Source organism: Aptenodytes patagonicus, chromosome 1, assembly GCF_965638725.1.
Source record: "Aptenodytes patagonicus chromosome 1, bAptPat1.pri.cur, whole genome shotgun sequence".
NCBI classification, from domain to species: Eukaryota; Metazoa; Chordata; class Aves; order Sphenisciformes; family Spheniscidae; genus Aptenodytes; species Aptenodytes patagonicus.
In genome coordinates this window covers 196,470,312-196,493,209 of record NC_134949.1, presented here as the reverse complement: position 1 = coordinate 196,493,209, position 22,898 = coordinate 196,470,312, and the positions used below count along the sequence as shown (strand labels likewise).

At 40.9% G+C, this 22,898-nt stretch overlaps 1 protein-coding gene across 4 annotated transcripts in view; it reads left to right on the top strand.

Annotated features, from left to right (window-relative positions):
* Positions 1 to 22,898, top strand: part of CAB39L (calcium binding protein 39 like) — a 69,746-nt gene that overhangs the window by 35,639 nt on the left and 11,209 nt on the right. For all 4 annotated transcript variants that reach the window (XM_076363927.1, XM_076363918.1, XM_076363910.1 and 1 more), the window contains 4 exons: positions 7,134 to 7,298; positions 11,859 to 11,977; positions 17,451 to 17,619; positions 21,134 to 21,193. In XM_076363927.1, coding sequence (XP_076220042.1) covers positions 7,134 to 7,298; positions 11,859 to 11,977; positions 17,451 to 17,619; positions 21,134 to 21,193 — 513 coding nt within the window. The remainder of the gene's footprint in view (positions 1 to 7,133; positions 7,299 to 11,858; positions 11,978 to 17,450; positions 17,620 to 21,133; positions 21,194 to 22,898) is intronic.

Below are 22,898 nucleotides of genomic sequence, written 5' to 3'. Positions count from 1 at the left end.
ATTTCTGGAACAAATATTTATATCAATAAATCCTGCTTTTTTACATAGCCCCAGTGAAGCCATTTTCAGCTCCTGTTCACCTTGCTCACTCCTGTGCTGATAAAGCGGCTGGGGACTGGTGTGTGAGATGAGGTGCGTGCGGAGGACGTGATGTGCACTTGCACGGAAGAACGGTTGCGTGACTACTGCAAATGCGAATACCCATGGATGCGATTCTGCAGCTGCCACAGTTGCAAAATTGCCTTTGACTTCATTGCTGCACACTGAAACCAAGAGAATGAGATAAGAAGGGCTTGGCACCCCTTCCTTCTAGCTCTGCGTGTCCTGGGGTTTTGTGGAGCGTTTCATGTTTCAGCTTCCCCGTTCTGCTAAGGCCTGTTATTGCTCTAGAGATGGGAGAAACTCCAGATACTATCAGGTGCTGGTGCCAAGAGTTTAAAACCTGTCTCTTCTGGTTGCTTTTTTTTTTTTTATTTTTAAGGACCTTACAACCTTTAGTTCCATCTTAAGTGCAGGATTAACAGTGGGAAAGGAATTTATGTCCAGGTGGGGCAAACCTGTCTCTTCCATTTAATCATACTGCTGTTTAGAAGGCGTTTCCCTGTTGTCCCTGCTTGGCCAAATTGTCTTTGTCAGCTTACTTGAGTACTAGGCCATACTATTTTGCTAAATGACAGAGTTCATACCTCCTGGTCCAAAACATTCTGCTGAAGTCCACGATTTGTTCCTATATATCCCTTTAGCATGACACTGCACCAAGAATAAGTCAGTTGGGATGTTCTTGAAGCTGCGTAGATGTTGGATTCAGATTTTGCTAATGGCTCTTCTTGGGAGTCCTTACAGTTGCATGTAGAGTGAGTTGTGTTGGCACTGCTCTTTTAGGAGAAAAATTGGTTTGAATCACACAGAATATTTTTAAACAGGAGTGTAAGCTAAAACAAGAGAAAGCCAAACCAAGGAGCTTTATGCTTTTGGTTGTAATGTATAGTGTGGAGTAGTGGCAGTTCACTGAATCACACATTAGAGTATTTTGCCTCACACTGGCAGGCATCTGTGTGTGTTACCGTCTGCTGCTGTGCAAGAGAGCAACAGTTTAGAAAGATAATTTTTGCCCTGGAAATATGCTAGGTACACAATCAGAAGCTGTACGATCCTATTCGCCATATTTTTATGAACAATTGAGGATTTCCTGATCACTGTGCAGATGCCAGATATCAGGCATCCTGTATTTTTCTGATGTATATTTAGCATCTGAGTTTGGAAAGGTGGAAAAAGTTCATGCAATCTGTTTTTTCTTCACTGTTATGGTTGTTCATAAATGTTATATTAAGTCCCCAGAGGAATAAAAGTAAGAATAAGCCCTTCTGATCTCTAACGTATGTACATATGGGTGAAACCTCTAACCTGTTGGTGAAACAGAGGTAAAATAGAGACAACCCACTGAAAACTTTGAAAAGTTGCAGTTCAGGTGTAGGAGCTCGAACTGTTGATTATTCAAGGCCTGATACTTTTCCCCTTATGGTTTTTGTAATCTTTCTTGGAGAGGAGTAAAAAGGTGCAATGAATCTAAATTGCATAAAAGGAGATCCATCTCTCTGTCTCTCTGACAAGCATAATAGGTCTGGACCACGAGCACTTAATATTGGCACTTTTAAGGCAGATGTGAAATTGCCGTAAGTAGCTAAGGAAAGTGGAAGGGCAAGGTTAGTAAGTAGAGGTAATTTTTATTAAGCCAGTTGGAATAGCTAGGAATTTAAGTTGCTGAAGTTGGGGATTCTTGGTAAAGTATCTTTGTGGTGTGCTATAGGGTTTTTAAAAAACTGCCTGTATGAAGTTTTGATTTCTGAAGCAGAAGATCTGCTTTGTTTATTTTGCTATATCATGCACAAGCAGTGTTGGAGATAAAACAGCTTAGCCTTTGAGTATGGAAAGCTTCATGTAATTATGGAAATAAAAATTCAGCTTTCTGCGTGAACCACAGATAAGACCTTTGCTTTAGCCTTCCATGCTACTCTTTAAAATCTCTCTGGAAGATTTTACAAGAACAGAAAAAAATTAAGACTTGGAGGATTTCTTTGTAATCCCTTAATGAAAAAAAAAAGAAACTCCTTATTGAACTGTCTTGTATAATTGTGGAATATAGAGAAAAATTTAACTGTTTTGCAGCATTCCTTAATAATGCTAAATTACTGCCCTAAGAACATTGTCATGCTCTTTGGCCCTCCTGTAGAGATCAGTCAAAAAAAAAAAAGAAGGATAAAACTCAGAAATTGTCTTCTAGACCTGGCAAAGCAAGTTAAACTGAAGAACCCAATATTAGCACTGTGAGAAAGGAAGATCAACACTGGAGTATGGAAATATTTCAGTATAGGCATAGTAGTGTGTTGTGATTTAACCCCAGCTGGCAACTAAGCACCACACAGCCGCTCGCTCACTCCCCCACGGTGGGATGGGGGAGAGAATCAGAAGGGTAAAAGTGAGAAAACTCGTGGGTTGAGATAAAGACAGTTTAACAGGTAAAGCAAAAGCCGCGTGCGCAAGCAAAGCAAAACAAGGAATTCATTCACTGCTTCCCATCGGCAGGCAGGTGTCCAGCCATCTCCAGGAAAGCAGGGCTCCATCACGCAGAACGGTTACTTGGGAAAACAAACGCCATCACTCCAAACATGCCCTGCTTCCTTCTTCTTCCCCCAGCTTTATATGCTGAGCATGACGTCATATGGTATGGAGTATCCCTTTGGTCAGTTGGGGTCAGCTGTCCCAGCCATGTCCCCTCCCGACTTCTTGTGCACCCCCAGCCTACTCACTGATGGGGTGGTGTGAGAAGCAGAAAAGGCCTTGACTCTGTGTAAGCACTGCTCAGCAGTAACGAAAACATCCCTGTGTTATCAACACTCTTTTCAGCACAAATCCAAAACATAGTACCTATGAAGAAAATTGACTCTACCCCAGCCAAAACCAGCACATAGCGTTACCCATTCTGTAATGAAGACTGGACCTTTGCAACAAAATCAGCTGGTCTTCACATGTGTGTTACGCTGTGGAGAGGAGAGTCTTGAGGTCTTTCAGGGAAGATTTTTTTCATATACAATTTCAGGGGATAATGTCTTCATAAGCTCCTTTTTCTGTGTTATGATCCCATTAAGTCAACGATGACAACACTTTGATCTATGAGGAAAACAAGCTTGAGACCAAGTATCTTCAACTCCTAAAGTTTCCAGCTCTCATTGTTGAAGCTGTTGGTAGGTTTGGAGAGACACATTAATGCTGACAAACTCCCAACTTTGTAAGCAGGGGTGATTGAGCACGTTTATAGTTTAACAGAGAAGTTATATAAGCTTATCTATGCTGTCACTTCTCAAGCTCCAAGGCTATTGTATGTCAGCTAGTCCAGTAGGGTTAGCAGAGTAATCCAAGAATTGTTAGACAACTTTTACACAAAATGTTATATTTCAAAATGGACCCAGGGTTGCTGGTCACTATAAACTATGATCTGTGGATAAAGAGTTATTTCTTGTTCCAAATAGCTTGTTAGTCTGTTGGGCCGAAGTAGAGAAGTGGCCATCATTGAAAAAACTGCCTTCACTGCACAGGTTGGTACGGGTTGTGGTCTCCTTCACTCCCCTTACACAGCCATTGCAAATCAACCTTGTAACTCATTTGAGACTTACCCATGTACCCGCCCTGAATTTTAGTGTTCTGAGGTGGAATTGGATCCTCCCAAGTTTGGACGCTGTGAACTGAGGTGCCTGTAGACTAGAAACCTGTGAGTTGCTTTAGGAGGTCAAGATCCTGACATCTGTGCAGTGACAGCAACACAAACGTTAAATTGATGTGTGTGCTGGGAATCAGCTTGCATTTCATCCCTGTCTGCAACTTGAATTGTCCGAAGTTCAGCGTATCCCACTTTTGACGTTTGTATGTAATATATATAAGCTGTTCTGTTTAGGATTCTGTGTTCAGTTATCTCCTCTCCCTCCTTTTTCCCTCTGCTCACACCAGCTTCTCTAAATATAATGGCATAAATTCAGTCATGATGTAAAGGACTCATAGCTAGAGGATAGAGGGAAAATCTTCCAGAAAGAAGATTGTGCTTGATTGCAAGAACGAGACAAATGGCTTAAAGTGCTTAGATATTTCATGAAACCTTTTCTTTTGCTCTATAACTTCTACTGAAGTGAGAGTGGCAGCACTTTGTTATTGTTGCTGTTGCCACTGATGGAGAATAAATAGTAGTACGGAGGTCATAATAGACTTTGGAGTTTCTATCAAATCTCTCTTTTTTTGCCACTGAAATTCTGTTTGTGGCATTGCTGGGGGGAAGGGTGTCTTGCTGAGGTTTTTGTTGGTTTTCACAAATTTTCCTAAAGAGGGTCAGGCGCAGTCTGGCTTCTTACGACAAGCTGTTCTGCAGCTACGTTTCTGTTGTCTCGTGTTTTCCATGTATTTGAGTGAATGTATTTGCTTTGTTGTTTGTTTTGGACAGATCTTGGGTCTTTGGATCTTGGAATGTCTTTTTTTTTTTTTCTGAGTCTTGAGCAAGTTTCCATCCCAGAAACAGTGCTTATGTACTTAGGGTATTATTCTAAAAATGCTGTAAGATTAAGTGGAAATGTCAAAGTGGAGGCTAGAAGTGGCTGTTAATTTAAGAAGCTGTGTTTGGGATTGTGGTTTTCCTCCAGATAGATTATGAAGGCTAGGCACAGAAGAGCGGTCCTTAGATTTGACCGGGAATAGCTTTTGGTGGCGGGTTGAATGTCAAGCCACAGACTATCCAAAGGATACGAAGGGGAAGGAAGTTAAACACGAAATGTAAATTGCATGTAGAAAAGCCGAGAAAATGAGCGGATGGGGTGGCAGATGATTAGAGAAATACAGCTGTGGTGCTCAGTTGTGCCCATCAACACCGTGGTGTTCTGTAGTTTTGTTTTCTCCTGCAGCGCTTTACTTTTTGGCCTCCTTTTTGAGAATTAAACCTAAAGATGAGTCTTGCAGACATTTTTCTACATATCAGAAAGGGCTACTTGTACTTGAAAGGAAAGGTATTATTTTTTTTTTTTAACCACAGAATGCCAGAGATATTCACACCCTACCCAGCAGAATGGGTGAAAAGCCAAAAATGTATGGGTTTTTCCTTTGATATGAAAATATTTGCACAGCTCTTATACAGATTTAGAGCTTTAGTTTCCAAGATAGCACCCCTGTTGTTAATCCCATCTGTACTCTGTGGGATATCTCTAGTGACATACCACTAACATTTGAGGTAAAAATAGGCTCTTTTGCTGAGCAACGGTAGGGAACAACAAGACTTCTGCTGTGGTTAAGGTTATCACATAGTCATATTCATTCACATGCCGCTCATGCTGACCTATCTCAACTAGCAGAAAACTGAGAGTAGGTACAAACAGATTGGGGGAGAACATTTCTTTATGCTGTGCAAAGTCAATGCTTGAATCTTCCAGGTAGATGCAATGTGAAAGTGGCTTTTTATTGGGTTTTTTTAGGATTTCTAGGCTTTTTCTAGGATTTTTTATTCACTAATGTGAATAAAATCTGTGATTTAAATCAGTATTAAAGCGTTGGGAGATCAGCAGCAGTTGAGAGATGCCTCTCCGGAGCACTGTGGGGTTATTTTATGCAGATTGATGGGGTGGTATTTGAAAGCATGACATTTTTCCTTTCAGTTTATGTGAGAAATGTATTGAAATTATTGATCTGGCTTTGAACACCCATTAATGTCCAGTTAGCTTTTACAAATGACTCCTGGGTTTTCTGTGTGTGTCTTGATTCCCCCCCTGCTAAGCTAACGAAACACGAATTTCAAACAAATGTTTTGCAATATAGATGTGAAATGCTGTCCTATCTTCAACATCTTTAACCGTCTTGCCTGGCACTTTGCTGTCATTCTCAGCTTTGCTTTCAAAGCTGTCCCTTACTTCCTTCCCACTCCCTGCCAAAAAATCCAACCAGCCTTGCTGCGGGTCACACGTGTATTAAATATACCCCGACCCAGAAAGAGCCATTGTCTCCATAGCCCCACGGCTAGAGCAGGTGGGATTTAAAGCACACACACACGTGAAAAAATAACACTTTTGCTCCACGGAGTCTTTATTTGTACAAAGTGGAGCAAACCTGGGAGGAGAGTGTGAGCCAGAGCTGCCGTGCTGTGGCCAGCAGTCATTTACCTTGGGAAGTGGGATGTTATCGTTCACATCTGATTTAAACCTGCTGACTGCCACCAACGCTAAGCTGTTACCTGTTTATACGTGTTTCTCTTTCATTTTCCTGTTGTAAGCTTTCTGGTCAAGATATTTTGTAAGGTAATTCCTGATTTGTCCTCTACATTAGGTACCTGAAACATTGCACAGAATTAGTATGCACTAGGTGGGAGCAAAAGATGAAAAACTTATTTTAGTTCCCTTGGTGGCAGCTGTGGAGCTTTGCTAAAGCAAATTGTTAATTTAATTAATTTCCCAACCTGAGACTGAAGTGCCTGTGCGCTCAGTAGGCAAATCCCTTGCGGAAGATGCTGGCTCAAACCACACATGATGAGGAGAAATAGGTGGTGGCAATGCAAAGCTGGCAGGGGTACAAGGCTTTATTTGGGTTACCAGTAGAGGAGCCGGGACAGTGCACCAGCAAGCAGTTGATGGGGAAGCAGCACAGCGGCCACCCTGCCGGCGGGAGGAGCCGGCTGGTTCGGTACCTCCATCTGGCACATCTCGCCCCATGTGTGTCGATGGAACCCAGTGGGGAGGACGGGGGGAGTGATGTTGAAAGTGCTGCCGCTTCTGCGGGGCAGCGCCTGTCTCTAAACTCGTAAAGGATCTTGCTGATGTCGGTTGGTAATTGCACTCCTGCCCCTATTTTATGCCCGTGGTCTGTAAGTGATGGCATGCTGTGTTTAAATTGAATATATCTGTGTGCTTGTGTAGAACCCGCAGGATGCGGTGTGGATGTTCCAGCCTCAGGGATTACATAAAATTATTAAAACCATTTTACAATAGATAACAATCATCATAGGTACAGTTAGAAGCTTTTGTTTTGAACTGCTTGTCTTTTAAAATAAAACACTTTTTTTTTTCTTTTCTGTTTTCTTTTTTTAAACAAAACCCTTATGTGCTGGTGAACAGGCATCGGAGGAAGTGTCAAAATCTCTGCAAGCAATGAAGGAAATTTTGTGTGGGACCACAGACAAAGAGCCACCTACAGAAATTGTGGCTCAGCTGGCACAAGAGCTATATAACAGTGGCCTTCTAGTGACACTTATTGCCAACCTGCAGCTGATAGATTTTGAGGTAGGTCAGCGTCCATAAACCTTTTCATCTCCTTGGTCTCAGTGTTGTCAGTGAGTAGAGCTGTATTTTTCAGAAGTCTAAATAATGTTATTGCATTCGAAACTGTTTTTCACATGCCGAAGAAAGTAGCTGCTGTAGATTGGTCAGTGTCCTGATAGACATGCTCATATACTGGAAGTAAATGCAATGCATCTGATTTATTTTTTTTATTAAAACAAAAACAATAAAGAAATATTGCCATGTGTATCCAAACAAGGTAGGAAATGATGCTGAGAATACTATCTGTGACCGACCTTGTAAGCTGCAGTGATGAACCTCTTACTTTGGGATAATGCAACTAGAGCCAACCGCCGACTCTGAGGAGTGTGACTGATTTAGAAGGGGTCCAGGGACATGAAATAAAAATAATTGGAAGCATGGGAAAATCTCATGTGAAAAAGACTGAAAACAAATTAGGATAGTTTAGTTGAGAGTAAAGGAGTCGAAAAAGGTGTTAAAAACTGACGGCAGGTGGCAAGGTAAATTGGGTTGCCCCCACTTAATTCTTTGGATTAAAAGAAGAAAGGAATATAACTTTTTTTTTGCCAGCAGAAAGATTAATGTGAACATATATGTGTGTGTGTATATATATTCCATGGAACTCCTTGCTGGTTTTGTTTTTAAAGCCAAAAACTTAGTAGACAACTACTAAGACAACTGAACTTGCTTATAAATAAGGAGAAGAAGAGATATGGTAGAAAAGATTGCAGTAATTCAGGATAAATATAAACCCTTTTAATTGACCTTTGACTGGTGGGGACTGGTAAGAAACTTCGTCACTGGCAGGTCATTATAGTATTCCTGTGGTCTACGGTCAGCAGGGACAGTGGTCCCCAGGGACTGCTGTTTATGAGTCCTGCCATTTCTATGGCTCCCAGGCGCTGGTGAATCATCACAAGTGTCCAAGCATCTCTGAGCAGCGAGAAATGCCAAGCTCCCAGGAACCAAACCTCCGCCGCTGAGGTCTGAAGCAGGAGCAGTACCCAGCGTATAGGGCAGGGCGGCCGCTGAATTTAAAAATCAGTTCCCCAGAGAGATCATCTGATGCTCTCAGAGCCACCTTTTGTGGGAGTTACTTTCTTGCAGAAGTTTTCTCCCATTATTGAAGTTATTTGTTGTTACTTTACTTTTCTTTCCATTTTGTAAATGAATGAAAGGGAGGAACGATGGGAAATTTATGTTTTCTTTTTTCCCCTCTTCCCCCTACCCCCAGTGAAGCCAGGATTCAAGGCACTGACTTATTTATTTTGTATTAATTTTTAAATATGTTGTTAGTGGAGTTCTCTCACTCTTCCTCAGGTTTTCAGTTCAGGAGATTTTTTTTTTAATGCTAGAATTTATAGAGATCCTTTCATTTGTCTTCTCCCTGCCATCCCTGGTTACTGTTAAATGTCTTAATTACAAAAAAAAACCAACCCAAAAAACCCAACCCAAAACCCTAAAAATCCAGTAATTTATTTATTTGTTTTTAAGAAAAAAGGAGAGGGGGGAGGAGAAGATACTGTTCGCAAAGATACCACAGAAGGTTAACTACTGCATTTTTTTAGTTACCTGACAGTCTGTATTGCTTTTGTCAGACAAAAAATTCTGTATGGACATATTGAACCCACAGTCTTCAAATGCAAGCACTGAATGAAATACCTAATCTGTTGCTGAATTACTGTTATTATAAACAATTCTAATAACTCTTACAGCAAAATAGATTTTTCCATGATAAAACCTTTTCAATCATTTAGCAAAGCTGTTATACATACTCTTTTGGCAAAACAGTAGAAACGAAATGTCATTGAACAAGAGGATAGTAAGAGCATGTGCTGCTTTGTCTTCATATTCCCATTGACTTTTTCAGTTTATCAACTTTTCTGCTTCCATTTTGTTATATTGGTGGCCACAGCTGGCATTTAGGTTTCTTTGTTGAACAAGCAATTTCATCACTTTATAACATGCAAATTAATTTTTTGATCTGTATGTAATAGTAAAAAGCAAAATCATAAATTGCTTGAAAATCTGATTTCTGAAGGGAATAATGTTTATGTAGGTTACTTTGTTTTGTCCTGACTCCCTGTCTCCTCCTCACCAACCCTGCTGCCCACTTTGATCCCAGTTTTGCACAGCTGTACTTCCCTTTGAAGATGCGTTTTCAAAAACTTCATGAAACTTGATGGCTGTTTAGAGGAGCGAGACCAGAGTTAATGCCCCCACCGAGAAAAAGGCAGAAGCACAGACTCGAGTCCTGTCTCACTTGTGTTTCATCTGCCAGTACACTTACAGCACGTGTGGCTGGGGGCGGGTGTGCGTGTAGGGGAGACTTGCACATGTCCATCACACGTCTGCAGAAAACACAGGTTTATTGCTTCCGCCACTCAAGAAACAAGATGTAATTTTGGTGATGATACTGTTATGAAGCACTAAAGCTGGCTTTGGGCAGGAGCCCAGAATCAAGATCAGACTGGATTTTTGGAAATTTAAAATATTAAATTTATTGTTGAACTTTGAAGAACTGAGGAAAATGTGCATACAGAAAAAGTCGACTAAAAAATTAGGTGTTACTAACTGCATGTAAGCCTAAAGGTTCACAAGCTGTAAAGCCACTAAAGGAGGCAGTAAATAGCCACAAGCCCAGGACTGGTGATGTTAGGAGCTTTCCCTTACTTTGTCTTGAAACAGGAGCTAAATTATGTTACAGGTATCATGCAATTTGTTATTTATATAATGGCATCCTTTGCAGTTTTCTTGTTCTTGTCTAGCCACTTTCTCTCCATGCTGCCTTATCTTATGCTTCAATGGCCATATGTATTTCATTATAAGGCAAAATTGAATCGCAGATCCAAGTAAGAAGTGTTGCAAAAGTATTCCTACAATTTTTATAGATGTCTGGTGGTGAGAGAAGTCTGCCTTCATTCCCTCCTACCTGCCTCCATTCCCTCCAGGAGAACCTAGAGAGACCAACTGGGTCTCGGGCTTTCACCATCGCTGGTCTCTAGAAAATTGGATATAATTGGATATATATACATATCTCCTCTCTGATATATATATACATATAGATATATATCTCCTCTCTGCTATTGGATATAATGCTGCAGTGCACCTAATATTAAGTAATTAATACAAAATCTGGCGTAGCAGAGGGGATCACTTAATTTTTGGCCATTTTCGCCTCACCCTTTCAACAGCTCTTCTCCGTCTGGATTGTTTTCATCTTGGAGTAACTGCTGAAGCCGCTGGGGATTACAGGATTCCAGACATACGTTACAGGTGTTGTAAAGATAGGGGAGAATGGGATGACTTTATAAAGAATTAGCCTAATTAAGAAACTGTCCAAGGGTCAAAAGTGTTGCAGACAAAGGCAGATGGACTGGCCTGCTCTGATTTGTTTCTCCTATTTAATTCCCTGAGTCCCCGAGTCTCCAAGCCAGCTGGATTGGAACGAGTAGGAAAGCAGAATATTTTGTGTTTCTCAGCAGTGATTTATTTGTAGAGGTGAAACCAGGGAATTTCCCTCTGTGTGAAACTATCTGCTCCTTGGCTTCAAATGTTCAATAAGTTCTCTGCCAAGGAATGTTTGTCCTCTCGAGACAGATCAATGAGCATGTACAGATTATAAGTAACCTTTTGCTTTAGTTTGCCCTGTGCATAGTGACCCGCTGTTGACTCAGTGCCTTGGTTACTGGTCATTAGTGCAGCAGTCTCCCCCCTCCATTAATTTCACAAATCAATTTGTCTCCTGCGGCCAGGAGAGAAAGCTGTGGGGGAGGAAGAGGACTTCTAATGCGAGATGTATTGGCAAACCCTGTGGCTGAATAGAACATAATTTGGAAGGGCCTTCTGAAAAGCTGTTTGCACGGGGAAGCATTCGAAGACAAAATGTGATTGTGCAGATGTGTGTATATAGGAGAAAATTAGGATAAAGTGAAGGATCTTAGTTGTGACTGAAGCAGAGACATGTACGTGATGCAGCTTTTCTATCAGTAGTAATTATTTCATTCGTCATGGTGAAATAATGGGCGTTTTAAATTTAACCCTGATTTTCAAAAGTGCGATCTCACATGACATTGATTGCATTTGACTAATGAAAAGCTTTAGCTTTGTAAGTCTAGGCTGTGGGGCGGTGTACTTGGTACTAGCTCGACTACTTAAATTTGGAGGCTGTGGGAGCAATAGTACGTACTGAAAAAACATGTTTGGCTCAGGGTGGTGGCTTGCTTTTTTGGTACTTCAGTGTTGCTATTTAAGATAGCCAGGGACTTGCTTGACAGAATAAGGGGGATGCGCATCTTCATTTAGAAAGAGAGAGGTGTCAATGGGAGTGGGGGGTTGGTAGTCTTCAGAGCCACCTGATGGAGGAAGCCTTCTTGTGGCGTTGAAGAAACAGCGAGTATGAGGTGGTGGGACTGTGGAGAGCCCAAAAAGGAGACTGACTTGTTTTGTTTTCAATTTCATTTCTACTTTAAATAGACGTTATAGTAAGTGGTCATTTGTTCATGTATTTCCAGTTGAAGATATATTTTGCTTCTTTAACAGGGCAAAAAGGACGTTTCCCAGATATTTAACAACATCTTGAGAAGACAAATTGGCACACGCAGCCCTACTGTGGAATACATTAGTGCTCATCCACATATCCTATTCATGCTTCTAAAAGGGTGGGTGCTTTAATTTGATTTTCATTAAAGAGCATTGCCTGGAACATGCTGGCATTGCAGTTGATCTACTTTCTCACTTTTAGTTTAAAAAAAAAAAAAAAAAAGGATTTTCAGATTTCGTTCCAGATTTCTTATTTTGTTTCTTTCATATTGACTTTCTTTCTACTTAACTGTATTCTTTTTAATGACTGGATTATTTTATTTGGCCGTTATTTCTTCACCAAACTTCATGTTGGAATAATTATGTGCTGATTGTTTTTGACTGCTCCCCACGTGACATGTACTTCAGTTCTTGCCCTAAACTTTTGTGTAGCTTTGTTGATGACTGCTGAGTTTCATTTAGACTTTTTTGCATTGCAGGAGTGACTTGTAGTGGTGTCTGTAAATGACTGGAGTCAAATGCTGGACCACCATGTGGTAGAACAGAGAGAAGCAAAAATGCATAAAAAGAATAGTTGTGTCTGTTGGGCAGAATTCTTCAACGCTTGTAGCCACATGTGAGCTTCACCTTTAAATTAATTCAGTAATGAACTCCGTGACTTTCAGCATTAAATCTTTTTTTTTTTGTCTTTTAACCTTTGAGGGAGTCAGTGCTCAGCTGTAACCCAGTGGTTCCCAAGGTAAGTTGGCCAAGGAGGGGGAGTAGACTGCTGTGTGGAGAGGACATCAGCTGTAGTTGCATTCAAGAGTGCACAAGTGTTGGCCTAAAACTCTTGAGGTTTCTGTCCCCTTTACTTTTGGCCAAAAGTACCTTCTGTTCAGCAAGAAGCTTTGCTTTTCCAACCCTTGAAGTCTAATGTTTTCTGCTCAGTTCTCTGTGGTTTTCTAAACCACAGAAGCCAAAGAAGCCAAAACTTCAGGATTTTTTTTATTTTTCCCTAAGGAAAGGAGAATATATGTGATTGGGATTAAAGAACTGATGTAGAAATAAATGCATTTATTAACTGATCAGTATGAAACAACATGGACTCTCAGTAGTTGTATGGTCACACTAGCAACAGCCATTCAAAAACATGACATAAGCCTTTTAAACTAATGGTTCTTAAGAGAATGAATTTTTTTAAATGTCTTTCTTGCTCTCCAGGCTTAAGATTTGCATTTTTACCATTTGCTCCACAGCCAGGGTTAGGAAAATACTTAAGCACCATCTAAGGTTTGTGCAAGACAAGGCTGCAGCCCCAAGGGTAAAATTCCCTTCAGCCTCCCCCCTCTCCCAGGGGCAGGCCCGAGCTAGGAGAGAGATAGGCACGGGAGTCCTCTAAAATAGTAATTATTTCCTTCAAAGTTGGCCACATTCCAGCACAGCTGAGCAGGGAAAAAAGTAACCGAGAGAACTAGTCAGTACCAGGGATTTCAAGAACTGCGAGCTTGCGTTTGAACGTGGTGGCAAAGCTCTTGGTTGCTGCGATAGGAGGAGGTGTGGACTTGCTGCCTTCCTCGCAGGCAGGGTGGTGGGGAGCCCGGGCAGGTGGCTGGGCTGAGCTAGGTCTTGCTCTTACAAGTATAGTGATTTGTCATGATTTAGCTTTAATTTTGAAATTCTTGACTTGTTTTGTGTTACTAAATGCCAGCTTCCTCAGAAAGGAAACCAGTAAGCTAGTTAAATGGATTTTGGTTTCATTTGTTCATTAAAATTCACCACTCATATAAACCTCAAATTAGTTGTTTTGGGACAGTGATGATAATTCTCTCAGTCGTTGTTAAGTTGTACAACTGTTTTCAATTTCATATATAGATACAATAATTTTCTTTCCTCTTCTCTGTCTTTGCTTTTGCGATCTGCTCACTTTTTCACTCATTTTGTTTTTGCACGTTGCGCATGTATCGCTACCATATGTCTGGGCTTTATTTAAAGCTAAAAAATATTTTTGGATCATGTCCCAGATATTCTTTGGCATCTGTAACGACCAAGAATATTAAAATGATAGTAAAGATTTTATGTTATGCATATGTACTGCTGACAGACATTTTACTGTAGGTGACCTGAGCCAGTGGATATATTTAACTGGCATCACTTAGGTGCTTTTTTGCAGATTGCCGCTGCGTGCAGCAGCGTGTCCGTGTTAGTTTGGTCCTCACGCTCCTTGTTCTTGATCTCTTGGCTACCTCTCCACAGCACTGCCCTGTATCAGAATTGCCATTTCTGGAGTTTCTCGTTAGAAAGTGCTGCTGAATTCATCAGCAGCAGTCCAGAAGACAAGTCCTATCCAGCCCTGATGGTGTCTGAGCAGCTGCTGCAGAAGAGTGTAATGTTCTCAAATGCAATGCTGTCTTACCTGCCTATGTCCTGCTGCCAGGACTGTCTAAAAACGATACTTAAAATATGTGCCTAAAGCAAGGGCAGGGCCCCGAACGCACGGCTTGCTGTGTGCAGGCAGAGTGCGGTACTTGTGTGCAATCAGCTGTGAGACTGGGAAGCACGCAGTTCATGTTAGACACCACCACTTGAAAACGTGACTTGAGGATGAAGTTAAATGAAATATATGATAGCAAGATCTGCTTAAAGGAAAGTGGATTTGGCTGGCCTGTACCATTCAGTGTTCGTTATATGACATTATTTGGAGAGGGAAAAAAAAAATTTCAACCATGACTGTAAAAGGAACAGCCCGGGACTATTGTGAAGGCTTGTCATTGTTTTACTTGTATTGGATGCAAAATTTCCCAACAGCATCAACAAAAGGTTGCTTTTTCATTGCATAATGTGAGCTCTGTTGAGTGGGAAGGATCCTGAATCAGAGCTCCCGCCCAGTGTTTCCTGCCTAATACTCCAGTGGCACTGCCAACTTGAGATAACTGTTCTTACCTTTTAGGCTTCGTTTTACTTCTTGGCTACTTCCTTCCAGCTTCTCAGCTTCAGAAAAACATACAGCACATAGTTCACTCCTATTTTTTTTTCTTTTTTTTGTAGGTTAATTGACCTTCCTGCTGCATGAGGACTTGCTTTAATATCTTATTTTCTGTGTGTGCAGGCTTTGTGTATGAATAGGATTTCAGATGAATACAATGTTTAGTGTATATAGAGTACTGGATATATTTGTGCCAAGTTTTTCTCTGGTGTCAGCATATTGCATTAGCCCAGAAATAACTTTGGTCCTTTGTAATTTAAAATATTTTCCCTCTAGTACCATGACTGTAGAGGACTTGAAGTTTGTGGCACTTGCATTGTTTCTCACAAGTGACAAATTTATAAGCTCCTTTGCGAATATATATCATGCCACATGCTATCTAACATACTCAGTCACTGCACCAATCTGTTTTGTGATGATCTCTTCATATTACAATGCAGTTAAAGCTTTAATGGTATATTGGCTAAAGTTGCAGAATTACCCTTGAGTTTATCCAAGGATAAACTCCTTATCTAATGATAAGCTCAAGCTATAGAAGTCAGTGTAAAATCAGATCAGAATATAGCTGTTTGTCAAGACCTTGTGTCTCTCAGGCTCAATGCCTTCCTAATCTCCTGCCTGTGCTCCTTACCTTGTACCATCTTCTGCACTAGCCACACAAGTATGATTCCCTTTGTGCTGAGATGCGTCTCTGCTCTCAGTCTTGCCTCTTTCAGCCTCCACAATAAGTATTTTGAAATATTTCAAGTCCATTATTTCCTTTTCTGGTTGCCCCTGGTAGTCAGTATGTGGGAGTTTATTTAGGTTGTAAGTTCATCCGAACAGAGAAGAACTCTATATTTTTTTCTGCTGCAGGAGTACTTCAGCATAGAGCACTAATTGCTCATTAGAAGTGATTTTGAAGCACATCTCTGTCATTCCTGCCTGGTGGCTTTGCATGTAAGTGTGGGTGCAGAGAACATGCCAGTTATGACCAGGCAGCCTGTAAACTTCTTCCAGGCATATTCCAGGAGCCAAACCCAACTTCCCTCGCTTATGTGAACAGCCAAAGGTCCATAACCCACTTCCAGATAATGGAGCATTTGACTAAGAATAATTCTGTTGATAGTTGTGTTTTAAAAAGTTATTGTGCTGGAAACAATGTAATTTGCTTTTATTCCAACCAAAATATTCCGTAGCCAACTATTAAATATTTTCCTGGCTGTGCTCCTAGGAGCAACTCCGCCTCTTTTTGCTTGAAAATTAGTATTCCTGTTAATGGTGTCGAGGAGAGGTACGCCTTGACAGAAAACATCAGCGAATCTCCATTGTCTAAAGAGTTATAAATTCACGTTTGCAAATGTTTCCCAAAAGGAAACAAATAAGGGCTTGAGTGCCTGCATTTCCTTGAGGGTGGGAAGTTTCATTTGCCTGTTTGGAACAGCAATTCATTTTTCATTAAGCCAACTATTGTTGACATCAGGTTGAAGTATGCAGCTCTGGTATGCTCGCAAAACACAACCATTCTTTTAAATTGCAAGCTGGTGGTAAACTTGAGGGCCCACTCACTTACAGCACAGATGGCATTTTGTGTTTTTCTTCTTTTTTTCTCTTTTGGCCTAGTGATAGGAATTAACTGTGCAAAGGAAAAATGATGCTGATAAGCTCTGGGTGATAATACACAGTTCTGATATAGTATAGCCAGCTTATTGAAACAGAGCGTGTTTTCTGTCCCCTTGGACTTCACTGTTTTCACATGACTGAAGATTGCTGGAATAAGTTCATTTTAAGACCTTCCTGACTGTTGGATTTCATCCTTTCTTTTTTTTTTTAAATTGTGTTTCTAACAGTTTTGTTTCAGATTAATATCAGCTTTAAAGAAATCAAGACTTTATAGAAATAGAAGATCATCTGAATTGCCTCCCCCTCCCTCCCTTTCCAAGATCGAGAAGCGTGCTGGCTCCTGGCTATTGCGATGCGTGTGCCATAACAGGATTGTAACTTGAGAAACAAATATTTGTCTTCTGTACAAAGTAGTAGCCTCTGCAGGGGAGGGATTGAGCAGAATTCTTCCTAAACTGCAAAAAAGATCTTCAGAGCTACAGAAAGCTTAATCCTGTGTAGACTGCCTGGATAGGCTCTTCCTACCTTCCTCGTTAGACATTAATATTCTAGAGCAACGTTCTCTAGAAGATGAGTGGGAGGTGATGGGTGGTCATGAGGTGTTATTTTTTTCTTGGATAAACCGAGGAGCTCAGAATTAAATCTGAAAAGGTATATTGTTATATTGTATGGGCTTTGGTTTCTCATAAATCTAAAAGGGTGAAGGAGCTCTGTTGAAATGTTACGCACTCCCCACCGTCTTTCCGCAGAGAGGAGGTGTAATTACACCAAAATGTGTTTTGGCTTGCGAAGGCAGAGGTTTGCGATGGGAAACACTGACAGCCTTACCTCTGCGTCTGCTCCTTACCTTTGGGCTGAGGTTCTGAAGCGGGGTACAGTGCTCTGGGTGGGAGCTGCCGTCCATGTGTTGTGTTCCCTCTGGCACACGCATTTCCTATGCTACAAAGTTCCCCATTGCTAGAAAAGTGCCCGTTTATCTTTTTTCTTCTACATTTAGATCTTTTCTGTTTCTTTTCATTCTTTAGATATGAATCCCCAAATATTGCCTTACGCTGTGGAATTATGCTGAGAGAGTGTATCCGGCATGAACCCTTGGCCAAAATCATACTTTTTTCGGAACAGTTCAGAGACTTTTTTAAATATGTGGAAATGTCAACATTTGATATAGCTTCTGATGCCTTTGCTACATTCAAGGTAAATTATTCGATACCTGCGTCACAGTGTTGTGTCAAAAATGGCACTCCGTCAGTAGTCATCACTGAATGTTGTGTTGCCTTTAAACTGGGTGGCTTTTTTATTGTTCAGTAAAGGATATAATTAATCCTTGGTCTGTTTGTAACAGGATTCACAACAGTGATTAAGTCTGCAAAGAATCTTTAATTCAATACAGATTTACATTTTACTAATGTTCTTCATCTTGATAACCCAAGGCTTTTTATGCAACCATTTAAAACTCAAATTAATCAAGTATTACGTACAGTTCTTGTAAAATGCATAACCTTTTTCTCTCCCTACCTTCCCCTGGAGACAAAACCACTACCCATCATTACCACAACCAGTAAATAGAAGGAATCATTTAAAATTCACTTTTAAAATCCTCTAATTTTTGCTGACCCTTCTGAGTTTGGCAGTCAAGTTTAGACTAATGCCGTGTCCACTGATTACTTTACAACTTATTTGTGTGCTTACTCTTGTGACCCATGGTTCAGTGTAAGGACCGTACTGCTACGAGCCAAGTAGGTGAAAGCACCGCGTAGACTCTGTATAGAGTCTCGGTGTTGTATTAAAAATGAAGTTGGGTGAAGCTTGCCAAATTTCTTGCAGTTTGTATGTGACCATCATCTTGCCTGCAAGGTGCTAGTATAGTCTTTGAGCAAAATTTGGTGCCTATAAGCTTAATGTACAGGGAAGATTACTCTATTTCTGAAAAATAATTTAAGAAAGCTGGGGAAAATTCTTTTCAGGTAAAGACTCTTCTAAATATAGACATAACTCCTTTTTTTCTTCTATCACTGGGTTCCTTGCTGTCATAGAAACACATTGTTCATTCTTTCCTCTCAAAGCTAATTAGAAACATGATTAGATAGACCTTAGGAATAACTGGAAGGAGTGTTAGAGTTCAGCTCAGTGATTCAACGCGTACTGAAACCTGGCCTCAGATTTTACTAACCTACTGAATAGGGTAAAGATTTGCATAATGGAGGTAACATTGCATTCGTCAGTAATGAGTTGAGCAGGATTACCAATTCAAACACCCATTAATCAGTAGCAGCATCTTTCAATTATTTTAAGTTGCACTATCATTGTGTTCATTAGGTAAATGTTATGAAAGTGGAAGTAGCACAGAAATACAGACAAGTAAAAATACATGTGTAAGACTGTATAAAAATGCAACTGAGATCCTCTGTCTCTGGCATTTTACCCTATGCTTGGAAGAGTATTTGTCTCTGGTCAGAAAAAGTGCTCCTGGACTCTGTTCCCAGCTTGGCAGAAGAGATTTGCATCTTTTGCCCAGGTCCTGCTTTGAGCACAACAGCAGAGCGTGTGGTTGGCGACGGACAGTCTTCACCCCATCCAGGAGGCAGGATGGGGACAAGAGTCAGTTAAGTTGTGGCAAGGACCGCAGACTGCTGCAACCCTCCCGGAAAAAGAGCGATTGATGTCGTTCACGGATCTACAGCTGTGGAACTTACTTCTGTCCCCTGTGATCCGAGTGTATTTTTAGCAGGATTTAAAAATAGTATTCTGCATCCTCACGTGCACTGGAAAGAGAAGAGTATGAGGGCAGTTCATCCTCAGACATAGGTCAGAAATCACCTTTTAAAATGCTTGGGGAAAATCTATAAACTGCATTTTTTTAAATTGCCTCTTATTTTAAATTGCCTGACTTGATACATGGACAGTTCTGGAAATAAAACAGCCTATTTGTCTGTTATTCTGAATAGCTTGAACAGCAAGAAGTGATGTAGAAGCAACTGAATCATGAAATATGGAGCTACCTCATTTCTAATGCCGTAAAAATAAGTGCTATGATTGCTCGCTGGCTGGATTACTGAACTCGTGTTTCCAGTTCTGTTTCCCCCATGTTGGGTTTGTAGTGTTGCCACCAGGGTGTCTGGTTCAGAGCTGAAAGCCTTGGATAGTCTATGCACCAAAGGAGGGCTTAATTAAATGTGCATTAAAGTCTGAGGATATTTATAGTAGGGAAGTATTGGAATTTTTGATGATCTGGAGATGTACTTCTTAATTAAATTCAGCCAGGTGCACTGCAGAGAGGAAACAGAGCTGCTAAAAATGCAGAGGAAAGCAGCTTGTATTTAGAGATACAGTCGGCTGTGGAGGGTACCAGCAGCAGTTGGAAAGAGTGCTGATTGAATATTGCTGCTCCACACTCTCTCATGATTTTGTATGAAAAACTCATTTTGGATTATATTCCATTTGTGCCCCCTATTGAAAAATGCTGTACTTGCCTCCTAAGTGCCCTGCATAAAAGCTTGTGAAGCACGTTTGTTGCACGCAGCCCTTTAAACTGCTATCATCGCAGTCCTGCTAAATAAAGGAATGTATTAAAACTGGATTTTATAGCACTCTGCTTTCCTCTTATAATTGATGGCAAAAATAAATTAAAGGATTAGTATGTAAAGGACTTCTTCTATTTGTGATGCTGTAGAGGATGTGTCTGTGTATCTGCTTCAGCTACTCATCAGCATCAGTCTCTGACTGTGGGTGAGGAAACCAAGGAAAAGGTGATGAAAAAGATAGCAACTGATTCACTGAAAAAATATCGACTTGAATGGACTTCATCAGGCATTTATTGTGATCAGTGCTATGTTTTACAGGAGGCAATAGGATAAAAATTAAACTTAAATGCCTCAAACCGGCCACTTCATTTCATAGATATTCAACCAGTAAAGAGAGTTGATTTCTTCTGGAGCTGAACATTTGCATCTCTGTCGCTGAGCACCAGGTTCCCATTCTGTGGGAGGGGTTGCTTTAATTTAAATTTGAATTAGTTGGCCTTTTAGGATGGAATGCCTCCCACAAAGCTTCAGCTGTCTTAAAGGTCTGCTACTGCTTGTGTCAGTAAGCCCACCTTGGGCAGAAAACCAGCCACAGAAGAAATTCATCCCACCTACCTGAGACCCCTTTCTGGGGATGGAGTGGCTGTGGAGGGAGCCTGGATGGCTAGGTTAGATTGGTGCCTAACTTTTAGGTTTTAAATAAATAAATATATCCAGTGGTTGAATTGAGTCTGCCTTGTTGTATTCATTGGAGATGAGCAATAGCAATTGATCAAACTTAGCATAATTTTCCAGCTCTGGGGTAGCCTGTAGGTCACTTTTGGCTTTGGGACCATAGCTGATCCCTCCATAAAAGGTTAATTTACTTTATTCCTTTCCCCCACCCCAGTTTATTGTAAGAAGTGCTGTGCAGGATGACCTTAAGAAAAGGTGGGAGTGAAAAGGAATATAAAGAGCGAGTGTTAGAATAGTTTTATATTGATTCTGTGAGCATTCACTGAATTCTCCTTAAAATCCTAATAAACGCACAATGCAGTATTGTTTTTAAATGCTTTCTGCCTATAGAAATAATGTTGTAAATACCTTCTAAAAGATGACCTGGTAAAAAATGCTAAAATACATTTGAGAATCAGGGGGCAATCAAATGAGCACGCTCTCTTAGGTAACCTTTCTCTGTTCTTCCCCAGGACCTGTTAACGCGACACAAATTGTTGGTAGCAGAATTTCTGGAACAAAATTATGATGCGGTAAGTGTACATGATGGAACAATTTTTTAAAAATCTGTTCATGCTTAGCTGGAAAAAGTGTGCTTTCAATAGCAGAGGGTTTCATGCTCCACATAAAATAGGCACATAGGACTGCAAAACTAAACATTGCTTTTACTAAAGCAGAATCCTTGCATGGCGTTTGAAATACAATGTTGTGGTGTAACCCCAGCCAGCAACTGAGCACCACACAGCTGCTCGCTCACTCCCCCCCAGTGGGATGGGGGAGAGAATCAGAAGGGTAAAAGTGAGAAAACTCGTGGGTTGAGATAAAGATAGTTTAATAGGTAAAGCAAAAGCTGCACACGCAAGCAAAGCAAAACAAGGAATTCATTCACTGCTTCCCATCGGCAGGCAGGTGTCCAGCCATCTCCAGGAAAGCAGGGCTCCATCACGCGGAACGGTTACTTGGGAAGACAAACGCCATCGCTCCAAACGTCCCCCCCTTCCTTCTTCTTTCCCCAGCTTTATATGCTGAGCATGACATCATATGGTATGGAGTATCCCTTTGGTCAGTTGGGGTCAGCTGTCCCGGCTGTGTCCCCTCCCGACTTCTTGCGCACCCCCAGCCTACTCGCTGGTGGGGTGGTGTGAGGAGCAGAAAAGGCCTTGACTCTGTGTGAGCACTGCTCAGCAGGAACGAAAACATCCCTGTGTTATCAACACTGTTTCCAGCACAAATCCAAACCATAGCCCCATACCAGCTACTGTGAAGAAAATTAACTCTACCCCAGCCAAAACCAGCATGTACAGGTACACCTGCTGCACACACACGGGGACACGTGCTAAGGTTTCAGGAGCACTCCTAGTTTAAAAGCAAGTTTTGTTCCTCTCTGCATGCATCATATCTCCTCATATGTGAATGGAACTGTCAACTTTGTATGTAAATAGATCATGGGGAAAAAAGAGTGCACATTTTTAAAGAGTTTTGTGATATTCCAGCACCGATAGGGCCATACTGGTGTCATATATAATACTTTGGGACAGAGGAGAAGAGTTACTAGAAGTTTTAGCATTTCTGGAAATTATGTGTACCTAACTGGGGGACTGAGGTGTGAGTATTCCTCTTATCATCCTAAGGCAATTAGTCCCTTGGTTTCATGCCATTTTTCACATTGATTTTTTGGCTCGGTTTTGAACCAAATGTGGGTCAGAAAAATTCCATTGGAATCAACTAAAATTGGACTGATACAGATCATGGAATTATACTACGGGTTATGTTCTCATGTTACCTGAGGCATTCTTTATTTCATTGCCAAACTGAAAAGGCCGAAGACTATTTCTTTCATTCTAGAGTTACCAAGAAGGTTAAATAAAGATCAGACTTATTATTGCTGAGTCACAAATGCAGCTTAACTGGAGCAAAATTAGTGTCTCTGCTAATCTTTTCTCTTAGTACTGGAGCACTGCATTGGAACAGTCCCCATTCTACCTTTATTTAACATTTAAAATTTTAAGTATAAATTGTGGACGCGAGCATTTTTTAGGTGATTTTTGGACAGCAGCGTTGGGGTTTTTTGCTTGTTTGGTAGATGGTTTGAACACATCGTAGCCTTCTCTCTCAGTCTCCTTGACCACAAGGTTCCCTTGGACCAATCCCACAAAAGCCAGCACTGACTCCTAGTGACCCTCATTGGGAAAACGGCTTTAATGAGCTGCTCAAGGCAGGTGGCACCTCACAAAAGGA